General features: G+C 36.1%; 1 protein-coding gene across 1 annotated transcript in view; it reads right to left on the bottom strand.

The window, feature by feature from the left end:
• Positions 1-18,440, bottom strand: part of LOC127446930 (solute carrier family 49 member 4-like) — a 55,765-nt gene that overhangs the window by 36,492 nt on the left and 833 nt on the right. Inside the window, exons 2-4 of the mRNA XM_051708272.1 lie at positions 10,113-10,206; positions 3,577-3,845; positions 1,372-1,501 (exon numbers count right to left, since the gene is read on the bottom strand). Of these exons, the coding sequence (XP_051564232.1) occupies positions 1,372-1,501; positions 3,577-3,845; positions 10,113-10,206 (493 nt within the window). The remainder of the gene's footprint in view (positions 1-1,371; positions 1,502-3,576; positions 3,846-10,112; positions 10,207-18,440) is intronic.

Below are 18,440 nucleotides of genomic sequence, written 5' to 3'. Positions count from 1 at the left end.
TGAATGACTCCACTGCTGCCACAGTGCCGTTTAGAATGGTGAGGGGGGTCAGTGTTGGGGTGTTCCTCAAGTCCGCAATCATCTCGACTGTTTTGAGCGTGTTCAGCTCAAGGTTGTTTTGACCGCACCAGACAGCCAGCTGTTTAACCTCCCTTCTTTCAAATCTCAGTCAGAGATTTTCCACCAGATTTTCAGTAAATAACTACCTAAATTATGATTTATATCTGGGGCTGGGTACTGATATAGATATCCCAATTCGATTCAATTCCAATTCACAAGCTATTAATTAAGATTTCGATTTCATATCGATTCATATGGGTTTATTTCAGTTATAATGTCCCTTTTGCTTACATATGAATTAGATTATCTCCCAGGTAATGCTGTTAATTATACAGGGGACAGTCTAACTAGTTACATTATGAAAATATAAGTTTTACTAATTATATTTTATTCATTTTTCATCATTTTGGCTTTTTAAAAATGTACATATCCATGTATTCAATCAATAAGATACTATAATTTCATATATAATTTTTTGTTACATGTTTGTTTAATTCAAGTTTAATTAAAGTATTTACATTGATTTGTTGAACACGTGCTAAAACCGGTACTGTCTCTTTAACAAAACCCGGCATTTCTGTAAATAGCGTCTGTAGATGAGCTCAAGTTAACAAGAGAGACTTGAATGGTTTATCTTATCTGTGCCATGCATGATTAGAATTAAATGTTTATTTTTTGTACAGAAAGGGTATTAAGAGAGGCATTTTTCAATGACAAATGGGCCGCGTGGATCTCGTCTTTGGACACGCATTACACATACTTTTATGCAGTGATAAGATCTTGCTGCTGAATACACCACCACTATACTACACAATTACTGGTGAGTGAAATGTAAACATTTACCAGCCAGTAGACAAATATATAAATTTAGTCGAACAGAGCAAAATTTGGTTGCTAACGCAAGTGATTTCCTCTTGTTTTAGTGGAGGGTTGCGCGTAGAGTAAAAGATCAAACTTGGGATTTAAGAATCGATATTGAGATGATTCAAATGAAGATCGCAATGCATCGGATATTTTTACCCTATTTATATCACAAAAAGATATCATATAGCTTTAAAAGGCTTATAATATATTGCATCAGAAACTTCCATGGTACTTGTTGATATGGCCATTCACTTTTATTCTCCGGAAAAAACCAGCTTGAACATTTTGCCAAATATCTCATTTTGTGTTCCAAGGAGAAAAAAAAAAGAAAGAGTCATACATGTTTAGATGATATATGCTTTAGGCAGTTTTAGTTGAACTATTCCTTTAACCCATCTCCTTTTAAAATAGATGCAGAAGTCAGGTAAGGTATGACAGTTAGTGTACCTTAAGAGTCTGCAGATGCTGCTCCTGTAGCTGAGACGCTGGCTGGCTGCTGCCACGCTGGGAGGGATGGGCGGCCGTGAAGGGAAGTAGAACAGCACAGCCATGAAAAGTACCGCAATCATCCCAAACTCTGCAAGTACACAAACACACACAACATTTATCATGTGTACACAGTGGTTACTTCAAATCTCACAACGATTCTATGGACTTATTCTCTCTCTGTTAATTAGAAAAAGAGCTTAACGCGTCGGGCATTTCAGTGCAATTTTCCTATACTAAATTAAAATTAAACAGAGTTTCCAAACCAGCATTATAAATGGTCATTAGTTGGCTCACATTAATCTAGAGTTAACAATGAGTCTAGCAGATTTATTACAAGCCTGCAGAGGGAGGAAATGCACAATGAGACAACTGATCAGCTCATTAACCCTTGTCCACGCAAATAGAAACAGCCATATCCACCTTCCAACAAGCTCATCTAGTGCTGGAATTCATAATAGTGCGACTAAGTTCATTAGACAGCGGTGCTGAAGCCAAGGACAAATAAAAACCAAAAACCTGTTGGCACACAGTATCTCAAAGCCTAACAAAGAGTTCCTAAATCTAGTTTTGTCCTCCTCTGGGCTCTGTCCATATCATAAAATAAGTGTAAATTAATTGGAAAGAGCCCACATTTTTCATCTAGTTAATTTCTAAATAATATAATTTCTTTAAATCTGCTATTTTCTATCATACAGTACATGTTTATCAAGGTTCGATATGTTGTGCATTCTGAGATGCTATTCTGCTCATTACAATTGTATGGGGTTATCCGAGTTACAGTAGCCTTTCTGTTAGCTTGAACCAGTCTGGCCATTCTCCACTGACGTCTCTCATCAACAAGGCGTTTCCGTCCACAGAACCGTCGCTCACTGGATGTTTTTTTGTTTTTGCCACCATTCTGAGTAAACTCCAGAGACTGTTGTGTGTGAAAATCCCAGAAGATCAGCAGTTACAGAAATACTCAAACCAGCCCATCTGGCACCAACAATCATGCCAAGGTCAAAATCACTGAGATCAAATTTTTTCCCCATTCTAATGGTTGATGTGAACATTAACTGAAGCTCCTGACCAGTATATGAATGATTTTATGCACTGCTGCAACATGATTGGCTGAATAGATAATTGCATGAATAAGTAGGTGTTGCTAATAATGTTCTCAGTGAGTGGAAATTCAAAAGGAAAAATGGTTTATATAATCAAGTAATCATTTTTGAATAACCAAGTAAATTAAACATTTTACAATAAAAGATGATTCATCTAAATAGATTGCTTTCTTTTCATTTCGAACTTAATGGATGCCAACCAAACAAAGATTATTCTCATAGCAAATTAATAAATCTGGAATCAGTAACAATTTAGTCTGGCATTAGTGCAAGGTAATTTAACTTAATTTAAAAAATTTTGGGTCACTTTTTAATTCCCTTACTTATATTTGTGTGCCATATTTGATACTTCATGACTTATTCTAAAATGTGGAAATTAGTAAAAATAAAGATTGAGCTGATGTGTCCAAACTTTTGAATGGCAAGTTAAAAATGACAACTCTGCACAATGCGAGATCTTCCTCGTCTTCACTGTTTGGGACACATACTGCTCTGTATTTACACATAATTTCATTTAAAGATAGCCGCACAGATATATTGTATTTACTGTGGTATAAATGGTTAACAGTGACACATTTCTTCCATTGCATGGTATACACCGTCAAACCACCCAGCATTAGCCCTGGCCCTTGTCTAATGGTTTTATTGGTCTGAAAAGATCACTGCCTCTCTTAAAGTTTTTCTTCTTCAAAGAGCTTGTCAAATCTGTTGCATGTGGCTGCGTCTTGATGCCCAATGTTGCAGGAAGTTTCTCATTGACCTCTAAGGCTAGTGGCATTTCATCTTTTCCACCCCTGAAAGTAACAGCAACATCTTTCAACTTAAACACAGTCATTGTATCAATCTATTATTGGGTGAGATTTCTCTCTCTTCCTAAATGTTTTAATTTTCTGAATCAGTTAAGCAGGAAAATGTGAGCCTATTACATTGAATCCATATGAATGCAAAAGACGTCAAGACATTTGATTGTGGTATTTGGAGAGGCACTTTGGATTGTTTTCTTGTGATTGCTTTTCTGTTTGGCAAAAGTTTAAAATAACTTCATATTGATTGAGCGTACCTGTATAAAGGACAAATTGTATCCTGTCTCTGATTTGGTTTTGGTCCCAGTGGATGGATGTGCCCACTATATGGGTATCATTGGGTGCAGGGACAGCCAATGGACCAATCAGAAAGGCGCAGGCTGACCCCAGGTAGCCGACCAGTGAAGCAATAGCAGTGGCCGTGGCCCTTTGATCAGGAGCAAACCAAGTAGTGGAGAGCAAAGGACCAGCGCTCATAATGGTTGGACCAGCTAAACCATTTAGAAGTTGCCCTCCATGAATTAACCTGTAGATATGAAAAAAAAAAGCATATAATAAAACACACCAATAACACATTTTTTTCAAGAAACGTGAGTGCTTACCTATACAATACTCTCCACTACAATGCTAGGGTGATTGTGGGTGATTGCCAGGGCTTCAATCATTTAGCAGATGCTTTTACCCAAAAGTCTGATTGCTTAGAAAAACAATAGCACAACTCTCTTCAATAAACTGCATGAGGTATCATTCCTGACTGTAGCACAAACAAAATACAAATTACTTGTGTAACACTCAGGGCAAGGTATTTGTTCAAATCCTGAAGCTTAAGTATGAGCGACTGTATTTAGTGATACTTGTTAATTACTAATATAAGACAATGGAACAATGTCAATTTACATACTAGTTAAAAAAAAAAAAAAAAAAAAGTTCCATGTGTAATTACCAGACTTTGTCGATTTCAAAGCATGGATTGCTGCTGCTCTAAATGTCTAGCAGAGGTGAGGTTTAGATTGCAGAGGAAACAAGAGAGCTTTATCTCTGAGAGAGAAAGACTGGGTCCCAGCGGGAATCTGTCCGAGTAAACGCTGCAGCATTTTTTCCCCAGAACAGATCCTCAGCATTGGTGGAGATAGAGAGTGACAAACACTTTGCTATTTTCTACATCCCAAACAAACATAAAACCAAACTAAAATGATCTTTTTGTGTCACAGCAATCCCTTTTAAAAAGATCAAGAGGTTTCTTGTGTCAATGATGCCAAGCTTCTTTCTAGTTGGTGACTGTCAAGAATTGAACAAAAGGTTTTTTCTTGTGCTGGAAAAGTGGCATTCTTGACTTGAAAGTGTTTCGGGGTAGTAAAAACAAAGCTGTGAAGTAGTACTCCGTAGAGGATGAAAAAAAAAAAATAATTGATGGCATATTTGCCCTAGATTTAAAACCAGCTCACACGTGCATTTGGGTAAAAACAAATAACCAGTCATCTTAAACTCTTAAAGTCTTTTAAATCCATGTGAAACTTTGCTATTTTTTTCCTGTGTTTTACGATTGTTTGTCAAATTGTATTATATGACCCTGGTGAGACACAGGACAAAATACAGGGCAAACTGTGCAGCATCAGCAATGTTTGACCCCGTTTCCACCTGGTATTAAGATGCGTTTCGGGTGATCCCATCACATGTGGTCAGCCCTAAATACAGGTCTAAACAGGGTCTAAAACATTTTGTGATCGGATTAGAGAAACCAAATACGAATGTGGTAAAAAATGCATGTCCATCCTGTATGCGTTCTGGCAGCAGTGAAGTGCCACCTCATCTGTCAATCAACCACTGCGCTAAAATTCTTCTTGACATGTTGCGTTTGTTCCTAGATTAAATTTCAACCGCATCTAGGAGAAACTGCGTGCCGTTTTTTTTTTCCATACTTTCTTTGTCTTTTCTGACTTTGTTGTGCTCTAATATCATGCAGTAACACACTGACATAGTAACTGATGTCATCATGTAACAGAGACCCTCTAACAATAAATTGATCATTGATGTGCAACTCGTCACACTAAGAGATACAAGATTGCAGAATTCTAACAAAACCATTTTTTTTTTTAGTTTAATTTTTGTCACTGATCCCATCAACAAAATCTTGTTAAAAAAGCTCCCTCGACTATTTCTTTCCCTTTTGTTCTAGTATGTCAACATCTGTTTCTGCATTAAGCTGTTCATGCATTCCAATAGCATGTTACTGTACTTAACTGGCCCCTGTGACACACTATTCATGCTAAAGTCTGTGCAATTTTTCCTGTATGAAACAGGCTAGAATGCACTCTGGGATTTCTTTTTCTCCTGAATATGTAGAAGCAGTTAACATTTGAATTGATTGGAAACATTGTGATACACCTCACGTCGCTCATAATTGGATCACAGATGTTTCTAAATCCCAAACTTAGGGCCGATCTTTATAACTGAGGTTTTTGTTAATTACTGTTGGGAACAATGCAAAATTGACACTAAATTTGGTGGAAAGCAAAGGACTACAGATATTGCCAACTAGATCAAGGCGACAAAATTCTATTCCGAATTGATTCTGCTAGCTTATTTTAATTAGGCAATAAAAGGAAAAAGAGGGCAACAATATATTGTAAATATAGTTGGCTAAAGGGTGCACAGTGAAGTGCATGCAAGCTCCTCAGCTGTGACAATATTTAAAACATAGCATGCCTTTGAATGTGCTATTGTTTAATTAAAGTTACTACACACTTAATTTGATGGTTACAATATTTACACAAAACCATTTCAGAATGCTTCTTCATCTAGACTTCAGAGGACTGAGGATGACGCACAAGCTACATGGATTATTTTTAGTTGTTTTTAAGCTTTAAAGTGAGGTACTATCCACTGACATTGGATTGAAAAGACAGTGATATTAATTAAAACATCTCTTTATGTGATTCGCATAAAACAGAAAGACATACAGGTTTAGAGCAACGTGAGGGTAAGTAGAGGATTTTTCATACTTTCATTTTTGGGTGAACTATCCCTTTAATTATGGATAAAAACTTGTAGACGCATCACGTGTGACCTTCCATGCAATCTATCCTCGGGTGATGATCAGATCATCTGCTAACCTTGAATTTAAAAGTGAGAGATGTAAAAGGAGAAACGAGTCTTGCGCATGCAGAAACGTGAGGGCAGGGGAGGGGTGGTGATTTAGCCTTAGATGATTTTCATCTAGCTGTGATCTGGCGAGGACAATGTCAGGGAGGAGTCCCTGTGCTTTCTAATGAAATACTCGCCTAACAAAATTTTAAATGCAAATTATCTAGCCTGCCTGATTGATTGATACCTTACTTAAATCAGAGCAAAAAGCAACTGAAAAACAAGTTTTATAAATGGATTGTTTTATATTGACCAAGAGAGTCTAATCATGCCAAAAATTCTGAACTAGAACAAAGCCAGAATAAAACAGGGACTTGTTAAAGAATAAAACATGTCGCCGGCCTTTAAATCAGAGCCAGTGACGATATGAAATAATTGTGTCCTTATGTTCATGTACTGAAGTGAATCAAAATCAAAGGGCTGCTTGAACCTTTTGTTCAGTCTGGCTTGCAAGGAATGAACGCAGTCAAAAAAGCTAACTCTTGATTTATATGACTCTAAAGGAGTCATGAAAACCACTGTGCCACTGTAGCTCTAACCAAATGACTTGTCACGGCCAAGACAAAAATCATAAATTTGACAAACATCACAGCAGCAGCTTTTAATCAGTCCCTGCTTCCTATTGGTATACATCTGCTCTGATGGTCACAATGGCTGTTGATTTGAGAACAACTGTTAGCATTTGTAATCAAACAGCATTGTAATAAAATGTATTTTCTTTGGCTTACTTCAGTCATGATTGCAGCAAACAGGCATTCTGACAACAAAGGGCTTAAAAATATGTTGTTTTTTTTCTTTCTTTCTTTTTAAACTGCTGGCCTGGTCAATTTTTACTTGCCCTACAAATAATTTTACTGTATGTGTAAAAATAAAATAAAAAAATAAAAATTGTAAAATTAGCTTCTTTTTTATTAACACATTTCACATCTGAACAACCTACACCGCATCACTTGATATGTCAGATGCTCTTACCTCTTCAATGAGGATCCTTTCACAATTTCTCGATGCAGGTGCTGACACCTAGTGGTAGCTATGATGCTTCTCTATTCATTCTACTTACAGAACGAGGGCATATCCTGAAGTCATGGGGTCATAATGCATGACGTGTATGGCCTACTACATCCTAACACCCTTTAGGTATCTGCCACCTAAACTGAACCAAAGGCTTTTAGTAGCACTAAGCACATGTAGCATATCTGATGACTCAAGCACTGTTAAACTCTCTCTCTCGAGTGTAAATCATGAGGTGTGTGAATCAGTCCAAACAGTCCTGTGGTATTTTCACGACTGGTGTACCTCCACAGTTCATCCACAAGTATCCACTTGCCTGCATGGATTTCCAGTAAACTCGAAATGTGAGATTATTTTTACATAGAAGGAAACAAGTCTGCTTATACACACTTTAAATGTACTTTGCAACAAAACACTATAAGCTGCATCGGGCCTAAAAAAACAAAATATAGTACTGACTCACTTTGTATTAAATCAACAGATTCAACCCATTAAGTGTAATTTTGCTGATATCAGCTTTTATATTAACAGTCACTGTAGGCGATAACTGCTTGCAGTGTGTATTTGTTCCAATGTGCTTCTGGTAGAATATATAAATATATAACAATAAACATAGCCTCTGTCGCTTCTCTAATGTAACAGTGCTAAAAAGCTTTACTTGTTTTATATCAAGCAAATGCACTCTAGATTATATAACTGAGAAGGTCAACGAGTCATGATCACATTTCTGTCTGTTCCAGAATTGTGGGAGCCCTAAAACCAAAGCTAATTAGTCTGATTTCATTCATTAATTAACTTAGAGCAAAAATGAAAAAGAAATCAATGAGAAAAACAAAAACTAATGCAAAGTTTAAAAAGTCCTTAGACTATTCCAGTTGCAAAGTGTGCCCTTCTACCCACAAACCTTCCAAAATACAATAAGGTTTTAATACAAAAGGGTAATGACAGCCAATTACACAGATAAGAGAGCACATATGCATGAATAGTGTATTTTCAGCACCCCACAATCAGAAAACCCCATTCTCTAAATACATACTGAACCCACAAGTTCTTAAATACAAAAAAGAAAACATGATTTATCCCCGTGGATGTCTTTAATATAGCTTTACATCATGCGGGAATAAAAACATTAAATACTGCTAGTCAAATTAACTTACTTGCACCCAAGTTGTTCAAATAACCAACTTGAAAATCCATCAGAGATTATTGGTAAAAGGGTTTGCTTCCTTTTCTCAACACTGCAATGGGAAGTCTCCTATAGTTATTTTTTATGCGCTGATGTTAGCCATGTGTGAGTGAAAAGGCTTAGAGAGATAAGAAAGAATGAGAGAGAAAATGGAAAGAGGACACAAAGCACAATATAGCACAGGTACATTCAATTTAACAGGTACAAATAATTCTAAAGCAAACAGCACATGATAATCCTGTTAGAGTATTCCACCAATATGTATTTAAGCAAATGAAAAGGTCTTATTATTTTTTTTAAGCAGTTCAACTCTGTTGCAGTAGACTTTAGAAGTTAAAGAGTAGCAAAACTACACTGAAAAACAAAAACATTCATTGGTTTTACGCAATTCAATTGTGGACATCGGTTCCACACAATGAAAATGAGTTTCCTTAATATAAAATGTAAATGTAGGCTTTACTCAAATATTTTGTGTTGAATAAACCCAAAGGAATTGAGTTAAACTCACTTATATTTGATTTGTCCAAATAAATCCACTGAACTTTGCAGCTTGCTATGAGCTACTGAAATGTGTTGGATTAACTCATTTTAATTAAAATTAAAATTGAGCAAGCAGTAAAAATTATGTTGAGTGAACACTATCCGTTAGAAGTCTGAATCCATTGAATCTTTTCATACCAATGTAATCATATCACTTTTTATCGACTGTGTTGAATTTTACTTGAACTTTATGCAATATGATTATGTTCTCATCTCAAACATTAATGTATTAAGGTGATTTTAAGTGTACTGGTTTAATATTTTCAGTAGAGCTGCTTTCCATTTTTTTCAGTGTATGCAACCAACGGAGAAAAGATTCTACGTATGCATGGTATGTGTGGGCAAGGAATTTCAGGCTTTAATTTAATTTAGCTTTGAGTTGCAGAACATTCTATTTAGAATATCAGAGCACTAGACTATATCTCAAAATTCATAAAACATACAATTACTTACTTGGTAAACAAAAACTCAGACTGATAATAATATCGATTGTGATGTGCAAATTTTGTGCTCAAACAGTCAGGGAAAGAAATGATTTCAAATTCAGATTCCCAATGATATGTCTCACCAATCTAAAGAGCCTTTTGTCCAGAAAGACTGCGTACAACATTGTGTACACTAAAACACACACACAAAAAGGCTTAGAAAGAGGTAACAGTGATTTTAGTTGATTTTGAGCACACCCCTTTTCAAAAGAATCCTAAAATACATTCTTCATTTTCACACAACAAACTGTTTTATGTAATAAATTCATTTTGAATGTTGGGCAATGCAAGATTTTGAGTGTTTTCTCATGAGGAAAGTTGAGAACAATGCATTATTATGCAATTTAAGAGAAACCTATATGTAGTAATAGCCTAATCAAAATGGTTTTGCTAAATATGTGTTATATTGTTTTATGTAGAGTCTTACCAGCGCCTATAGTGCAGGTCTTTGAGGGGCACACATCTTAACACTGTGCCAAGCACCATGAAGAATGCTGACAGCAGCAGAGACGCTCGCAAACCTTTGGCACAAGGGGAAGAAAAGAAGACATTTTAGAGAGATATAACATCTTGTATTATGCAGGCCTGTCTTCTAGCTTTTAATTAGATAAACTAAAGGTGAAGTTTGTAATTTCTGTAGCCATAGCATCACCAAATGAAATTACAAAAATAATGACAACAGTTTTCCTGATCACTCCTCCCATCTTCCATTTGTCAGACATACAGATATTCCTGCACCAAACTCACACCATTGGTTGAGCCAATGTTGCCATGCCGGGCTAGCTGGGATTCTAAAACAAAAAGGTTCACATAGCAGCAGAGAGCCAGTCTTTTCACACTTTTTGGTGAAATAAACCTAGCAATGTCTTAATTATAGTTGTTTCTAGATATTAAGATGGAATAAATGACTTGTCTAGAGGCCATATTTAAACTCTTAACTTTATAAGCATTATACTGGATTTGTGCACCAGAGCAGAAATTTTTTTTGAGTTTAATACAGAAACTGTGTTCAGTGGTTTTTGGCAGACATGGTTTTTACTGCCTGTGGAAATCACTTTCATGTTGAGAATAAAAGGGAAGGTGAAATGCTGCCATTTATGATAAAGAGCAAACATTTAGTTGGAAGGTTTTACTTGTTACATTTCCATTAAGGCATTCACCTTCTAAGCAAAGCAACAAAAAGATACCAAATAAAGTGTGTTGATGTGTGTTAATGTAGGACTGGAAGGTGGATTGGTTGTGTAAGCTAATAGAAAATTGTGTAAATGGAAGCCAGAGCAATCAATCACATGTTTGAGAATATCAAGAGATGCCATATCCTTGAAACTGCTGAAATTCACCTTATTTTCAGGTAACATAAGTATTTCCGATCATTTGCGAGTGAAAGGAAGATGGGGAAAATAGGGCTATATGGGGAAAATAATTAAATAGTGATGTATCGCGATACATATCGTATCATGAGGTGGCTGGCAATACGATATGTATTGCGAAACACGTCAAGATTCAATATATCGTGATACATCACTATTTCATTATTTGATTTCAATCTATAAGCTATCAATGACAATTCATTTGATTATATTACAATTATAAAGTAAATTTTGCTTACAGTATGAAAGAAATTCTCTTTCAGCTAATGTGGTAATTAATTATACATGGGGCCTTCTTGTTAAATTACAGAAATATTAATTATACAAAATGTATTTTATCATTAGTTTTTCATTATCTGGTAAAATTGTAGCTTTTTAAAAAAGTACAAAGTCCATTTATTCCATCAATAAACATGTTGTGAAATTGCGCGCATATATATATATATATATATAATATATATTTATACACACACATACATACACACACAGTGGCAAGAAAAAATAATGTGAACCCTTTGGAATTACCTGCATTTATGTATAAATTGTCTTAAAATCTGGTTTGATCTTAATCCAAGTTACAATAATGAACAAACACAATCTATTTTAACTAATAGCACACAAATTATTGTATTGTTCTTGTATATATAGAATACATCATTAAAACATTCACAGTGTAGGTTTGAAAATGTATGTGAACCCGTAGGCTAAACACTTCAACAAAAGCTAATTAGAGTCAGGGGTTGGCAATCCTGGCATCCAATTAATGAAACGAGATCGAAGGTTTAGGTTAAAGCTACTTTGACTTATAAAAAGCACCCAAACATTGAGTTTGCTATTCACAGGAAGCATCTACTGACGTGCGCCATGCCTAGCAAAAAAAAAAAAAAAAAAAAAGAGATCTCAGAAGACCTACGATCGAGAAATTTTGTCTTTGCATAAAGTTGGAAAGGGTTACAAAGTTATCTTGAGGAGCATAGATATTCATCTGTCCACAGTTAGACAATTTGTTTCTAAATGGAGATGATTAAGTACTGTGGCTACTCATTTACTTACATTTACGCATTTGGCAGATACTTTTATCCAAAGTGACTTACAGTACAGTACACTTATTACAGGGACAATCTCCCCAGAGCAACTGGAGTTAAGTGCCTTGCTCAAGGACACAATGGTGGATGCTGCGGGGATCGGGCTGGCAACCTTCTGCTTACATGTTCTGTGTTTTAGCCCACTACTCCACCAAGATGAATCAAAGGGCACACTGCAGAATGCTCAATGAGGTAAAAAAAGAACCCTAGAGTGACAGCTAAAGACTTGAAGGAATCATTGTAACTGGTTAACATCTCTGTAAGGAGTCTACTATATGGAAAAAATTAAACAGGCATGGTGTCCATGGCAGGACACCAAGAAGGAAGCTGTTGCTAGCTGAAGCTCGTAGAAGTTGGATGATGTAGCAGGACAATGACCCAAAACAATCCAATACATAATTAAAGCTGCAAGCAGCGATGAACGGGCCCTCGCACCCTGGTGCATGTTGGGGCTGCTGTGCCAGGGGAACGGCATTCAATTTTTGTAGCACTTTTTAGCACTTTTTATTTTATAATGAATTTCATTCTTCAGGTCATGTATTTGTATGTAATTCTGAGAGGTCAGGAGAGTTAAGGAGGTAAAGGCTTTTTATTTCACAACAGATCTGATTTAATCTCTAGGAGGAGTTCATTATAGTACGAGGCCTGGAAATGGCAAAAACTGAGCAAAAATTGAAAAGAAAAATAAAAATGGCTGACTTCCTGTCGGGTTTAGGATATGGCTCTAAGAGACTTTTTTGTACGTGTTGACATGTTACATATGCCTACCAATTTTCTCACGTGTAGGTGAAACGTGGCGTGAGGGCTGCTTCATTGAAATTTTGTAGGTGGCACTATCGAGCCATTTTGAACACTTAATTCTAAAACCTGTATCAGATGTAAATTTTCGCCACTTCTGAGGTGTGTGCAAAGTTTCATGATCTTTCGAGCATGTTTAGACCTCAAAAATATGATTTGTTTCACATTGAACTTTGTCAGGCCACCACGGACACGCCCTTCAATGAAAACTCAAAAGCTTTGCAATTTAACATCACCAAGGCCATTGGATTAGACTGACCAAATATGATGTTGATCTGATTAAATCTCTGAGAGGAGTTTGTTAATGTACAAGACCTGGAATTAGCTGTTGATGCGTGTCCAAAGTTTCGTGAGTTTGAGTATGTTTAGGACCTCAAAAATGCGATTCACTTTGGAAAAGAATACGGAATAATAATAATAACAAGTTTTGGACTATTTTTCAAAGCATGTATGCCATGGAAATGCAGTTTAACAGATCAAGTATGCCTTTACAAAATAGTAGGCTACTGGGCATTTGTGTTGGCAACTTTGAAGCAAATCGAACAAAACTTCTACTAGCGGATTAAAATGCAGAACACCTTTCCCAATATATATCATCTCGCATTGTGTGATTTAGATCAAAATCGAGATATATATTTGGTATTAGTGCTGATCACAACAGTTAGCCAAGTGTTGCTAGTGTGGTAAAATAGCTGCACTACACTACACTAGCATGGATTAGCACTTGCTGACATATTTTAACATGTTTGTAATAGGAGTGCATCACGGTGTAAAACATGCCACTTCCTGTTGCCAGTAGGTGGCACTATGACTATAACTGAATATTGGCACGTAGGTGTATTCAGGCCGGGACTGTTATCAAACATGTTAAGTTTTGGGCAGATTGGACATTGTATGTTTGAGTTACAACAAATTCCTGTTTAATGGCGAAACATCGAAATTTGTCAGGCTGTCACGGCCACTCCGTGCAGTGAAAACTCAAAAGCTTCGCAATTTAGCATCACCAAGGCCTTTAGATTAGAATAACCGTATATGATGTTGATCTGATTTAATCTCTAGGAATAGTTCGTTAAAGTACGAGGCCTGGAAATGGCAAAAACTGAGCAAAAATGTAAGAGAAAAATCAAAATGGCTGACTTCCTGTTGAGTGTAGGGCATGGGTCCAAGAGACTTTTTTGTAGGTATTGGCATGTTACACATGTGTACTGCTTTTCATATGTGTAGGTGAATTGTAGCGTAAAGCGCACATCGTTGAAAGTTTGTAGGTGGCGTTATCGAGCCACACCTAATTCTGAAACCCATATCAGATATAAATTTTCGCCACTTCTGATGCGTGCGCAAAGTTTCATGAGTTTGAGTATGTTTAGACCCTCAAAAATGTGATTAATTTGGGAAAATAAATAAATAAATAAATAATAATAAACGCCTAGAAGAACAATAGGGTCCTCGCACCATCGGTGCTCGGGATCCTTTCTTTTGAGAGTCAATAACTCCATTTGTCGTGCACTTTGATTTTTGAAACTTTGCAGACTACATGAAAGGTAATATTTGAAAAACCATAACAGGCGCTCTTTAAGACCAGTGGCAGGGTGATTGTTTTGGTCAAACATCGCATCCATGCTATGTGTGATTAAATGTCTTTTGTTGTTTTTGATCAGTAACTGACTGTGGAGAACAGAAAGGGTGTTAAAAGAGAAAATATTCAATGACAAATGGATTGCGTGGGTCTCAGCTTTGAACTCACATTAAACTGAAAGAGTCAAAACTTTTACTCTCAGCAAGCAGCGAAAAGATCTTGGTGCTGAACTTCTTCGCCACTACACTACTCAATCACTGGTGAGTGAAATCTGAAAAAAATATCAGCCAGTGTCTAATCACACACATTTTATTTTACATCCATATGATTGTAGTGGGTTGTGGATTAAAAAGAATGATCTTTGGATTTTAAAAATTTAATTTGGGATTGTTCAAATGAAGATTACAATTAAGCAGAAAATCTCCCGGCCCTAGAGCCAAATGCATGAGAGAGGCCAGCGTGTCTAGTAGAGAAACATAAGCGTCTCTGACTGCACTGAATAACCCTGCTTGCAGAGTTTGCACTTATTCAGGCAACCTAATTCTTCTTTATTGAAATGCTGGACATGATATGAATACACAAATAGTTGAGTATAAATATTGATACATGGATCTGGAGTATCAGTTCAATATCATGAGAAAAATTATCGCTATTTGATTGTCTTTATAAAGCCCTAGGGGAAATGTTTCAAACATTCTGTTAGAAACACAAACCACATAAGAGTTGAAGTACTGAAACTGACATTTTCAAGGTTCAGAACTGACACCTCACAAGATTATTCTGATCTTAACACTGAAGGAGAACCAGCTCAGTATATCCACGAGTCCTACAGAGCCCAGTGTAATGTATCATTACTTATTTTTAGGAGGACATCTGCAAAAATGCTTTGAAAAGGTGGATATACGGCATATGCTTGCATATGGCCTAGACTAAGCTACTGGTCTGGTTACGACTCTGATTTTTCAAATACTCCCGTCAAATCATTTAGGGAAACTAAACCTGAACTGAAACATAGCTGCTAGTTTCATGTCTATTGTATCACTCTGTGGTCTCTTCACACAGTACTTAATTTAAACTCAAACCAATATTTGATGTATTTATTTATTTAATAAAAAGCGGTATAATGAACAGTCAGTCTGTAATTATTGCATAATTCAGGGTGATCCAAGACCCCTTCCACCATTTTTATTATCTGTGGAATTCTGTTTAAGAGTCATTACCCCAATATCAATGTTTACATTAAAGCAGATTATAATAGAAAGAAACAAATAAAAAATAAAGCTGCCAAATCTTATTTGAATTTTATGAACTAGCAAAAACAGGTACTGAGATTTCATAATGTGTGGGTTCGAAACAATGAATCAAATACTCAGTACTGAAATCAATGTGGTAATGGTACATGTTGCACAAGTTTAATGCATTTTTTTATTTTTTATGTTACACTGAGAAATTAACCCATTCTGAAAGTACTCTGAGTTCTCAGAGTAAAAAAACACAAATGAGAAAAAGAGGATCTTAGTTTAGACCTTTATTCTTTTAGGTTAACTTTTTCCTTTTGTGTAATAAGATTCAAAAAATTTTAAATTAAGGTTTTAATGGCCAGGGGCGATATCAAGAGCAGAGTGGCCTTTATATGTAATAAATTAGTGATGCACCGAAATGAAAGTTCTTGGCTGAAACCGTAACCCAAAATTCTGGACACACTGGGCCGAAAACCGTAACCGAAAATTATTATATATCACATTACTTTTTAAATATTAATGTAATTTAACAATAATGCTAAAGTTATATTACTGTATACTGTACATTACAATAATACAATTTCAGTCATAACTTTAAAATCCTCTGGCTTTTATTTTGGCAGAAAATTCCAGGAAGAACTTTGAGCTGCGCTAAAAACAGTAGCACTTCACGAGCTATGCATGAGAGTGCTACGAGTGTGTTTCAACAACAGCAGCGCTCAATAATTGAAGCGCACTGCACACGCAGACGATATATTTCCTTATTAAACGCATCCTTTGTGATTCACAAAACTATTGTATGGCTTCAAGAGACTTTGAATATAATGTCATAGTCATATGGAATACTTTAATGTTCCTTGGTGCTTATTTAATGTCATATTGGAGCTATACAGTATATGATATACACTCACTGAGCACTTTATTAGGAACACTATAGTCCTAATAAAGTGCCCAACGTGGTCTTCTGCTGTTGTAGCCCATCCGCCTCAAGGTTCGACATGTTTATTCTGAGATGCTATTCTCCTCAATACAATTTACAGAGTGGTTATCCGAGTTACCGTAGCCTTTCTGTCAGCTCAAACCAGTCTGGCCATTCTCCGTTGACCTCCCTCGTCAACAAGGCCTTTCCATCTGCAGAACTGCAGCTCACTAGGTGTTTTTTGTTTTTGGCACCATTCTAAGTAAACTCGAGAGACTGTTGTGAGTGAAAATCCCAGGAGATCAGCAGTTACAGAAATACTCAAATCAGCCCGTCTGGCACCAACAATCATGTCACAGTTGAAATTACTGAGATCACATTTTTCACCATTTTGATGGTTAATGTGAACATTAACTGAAGCTCCTGACCTGTATCTGCCTGATTTTTTTGCTTTGCACTGCTGCCACACGATTGGCTGATTAGATAATCGTATAAATAAGTAGGTGTACAGGTGTACCTAATAAAGTGCTCAGTGAGTGTATACTGCTATATAGAAATGTCTATTACACACAATAACACACATCATCGGAGCCCTGGAAAACGCTTTTCATTAATGTACTAATGACCAAAAGAGCGATCACTTCACTTCTGGAGAAGTGGACTTTAATGTGCAATATAAACAATGCTTTTTCTACATGTGAGTGTTTCTGTTACCAGATTTTAAAGTAACAGTTTCTGTTCAAATTCTCGGCCAAAATGTTCAGCCCTTTTTTTTTCCTCTTTCAGCCGAAAACCGAAAATAGCATTTTATTCCATTTTCGGCAGCTGAAATTTCGGTCCATCCCTAAATACAATTTAAAAATATCAAATAAGATGTACACAAAACTGCTGGATTTAAATGAACACTTATTTTACACAATATTAACACCCCAAAAATATAAGAACACAGAAATTAGATTTTCGAACTGACATGAGGTGGAATAACCCCTTTTGTTAATCAGCCAATTTGGCTCAGTTAGGACAATGCTGATAATTACAGAAATGGTCACATATTGGTCGATAATAGGTTTATCACTATGACGGGCATAATAACAGCATATAACTACTACAGACACACAATCCTCTCAACATCAACAGAGAGTTATGTAATGCCTATATTGTCAATTCAATATAGATTAATGCCAGTCATAATGTAATTCTAGGGAACAGCTGCCTACCTGTGATACGAAAGAAGAAAAACTACTGAGAACAGGATCTTTTCATTCTCCTCTCTCCGGCCAGTGTTATAATAAATTAAGGGACATATAATTAACTCCCATTCAACCATCAATTTATTTTTTATGTCCATTTCAACTTTCTTTTGGAGCTTGAAGGCTAAATTTCCCACATCTTAGCATCTCATTAAGTTGTTAAAGTAGATACAAAAAGCCACATCTAATGACGGCAGGCTTACATGGTAACTCATATCATGAGGTAGGGGAACTGGTTTTGTGGCCTAACATGTGACATGATCAGCTAACTTTTTTATGACTATAATTTTATTTAATTTGCATTTAATGAGTCCTTCTGTGTGGTGTTGTTCAGCTCAGCACAAATAACCCACATAAAACCTTTTTTACATTGTATACCCTACAAACACTATCAACCATTTTAAAATACTCAGCAAATATTTCAAAGGTACTTGATTCATCACCACTTTCCCACACGTTTATTTTGAATTTGTAGTTCAATTTGTTGTATATACAAACTGCAAGAAACACACTGAC

This window comes from Myxocyprinus asiaticus, chromosome 10 (genome assembly GCF_019703515.2).
Source record: "Myxocyprinus asiaticus isolate MX2 ecotype Aquarium Trade chromosome 10, UBuf_Myxa_2, whole genome shotgun sequence".
NCBI lineage: Eukaryota > Metazoa > Chordata > Actinopteri > Cypriniformes > Catostomidae > Myxocyprinus > Myxocyprinus asiaticus.
This window is presented reverse-complemented; position numbering and strand designations above follow the sequence as displayed.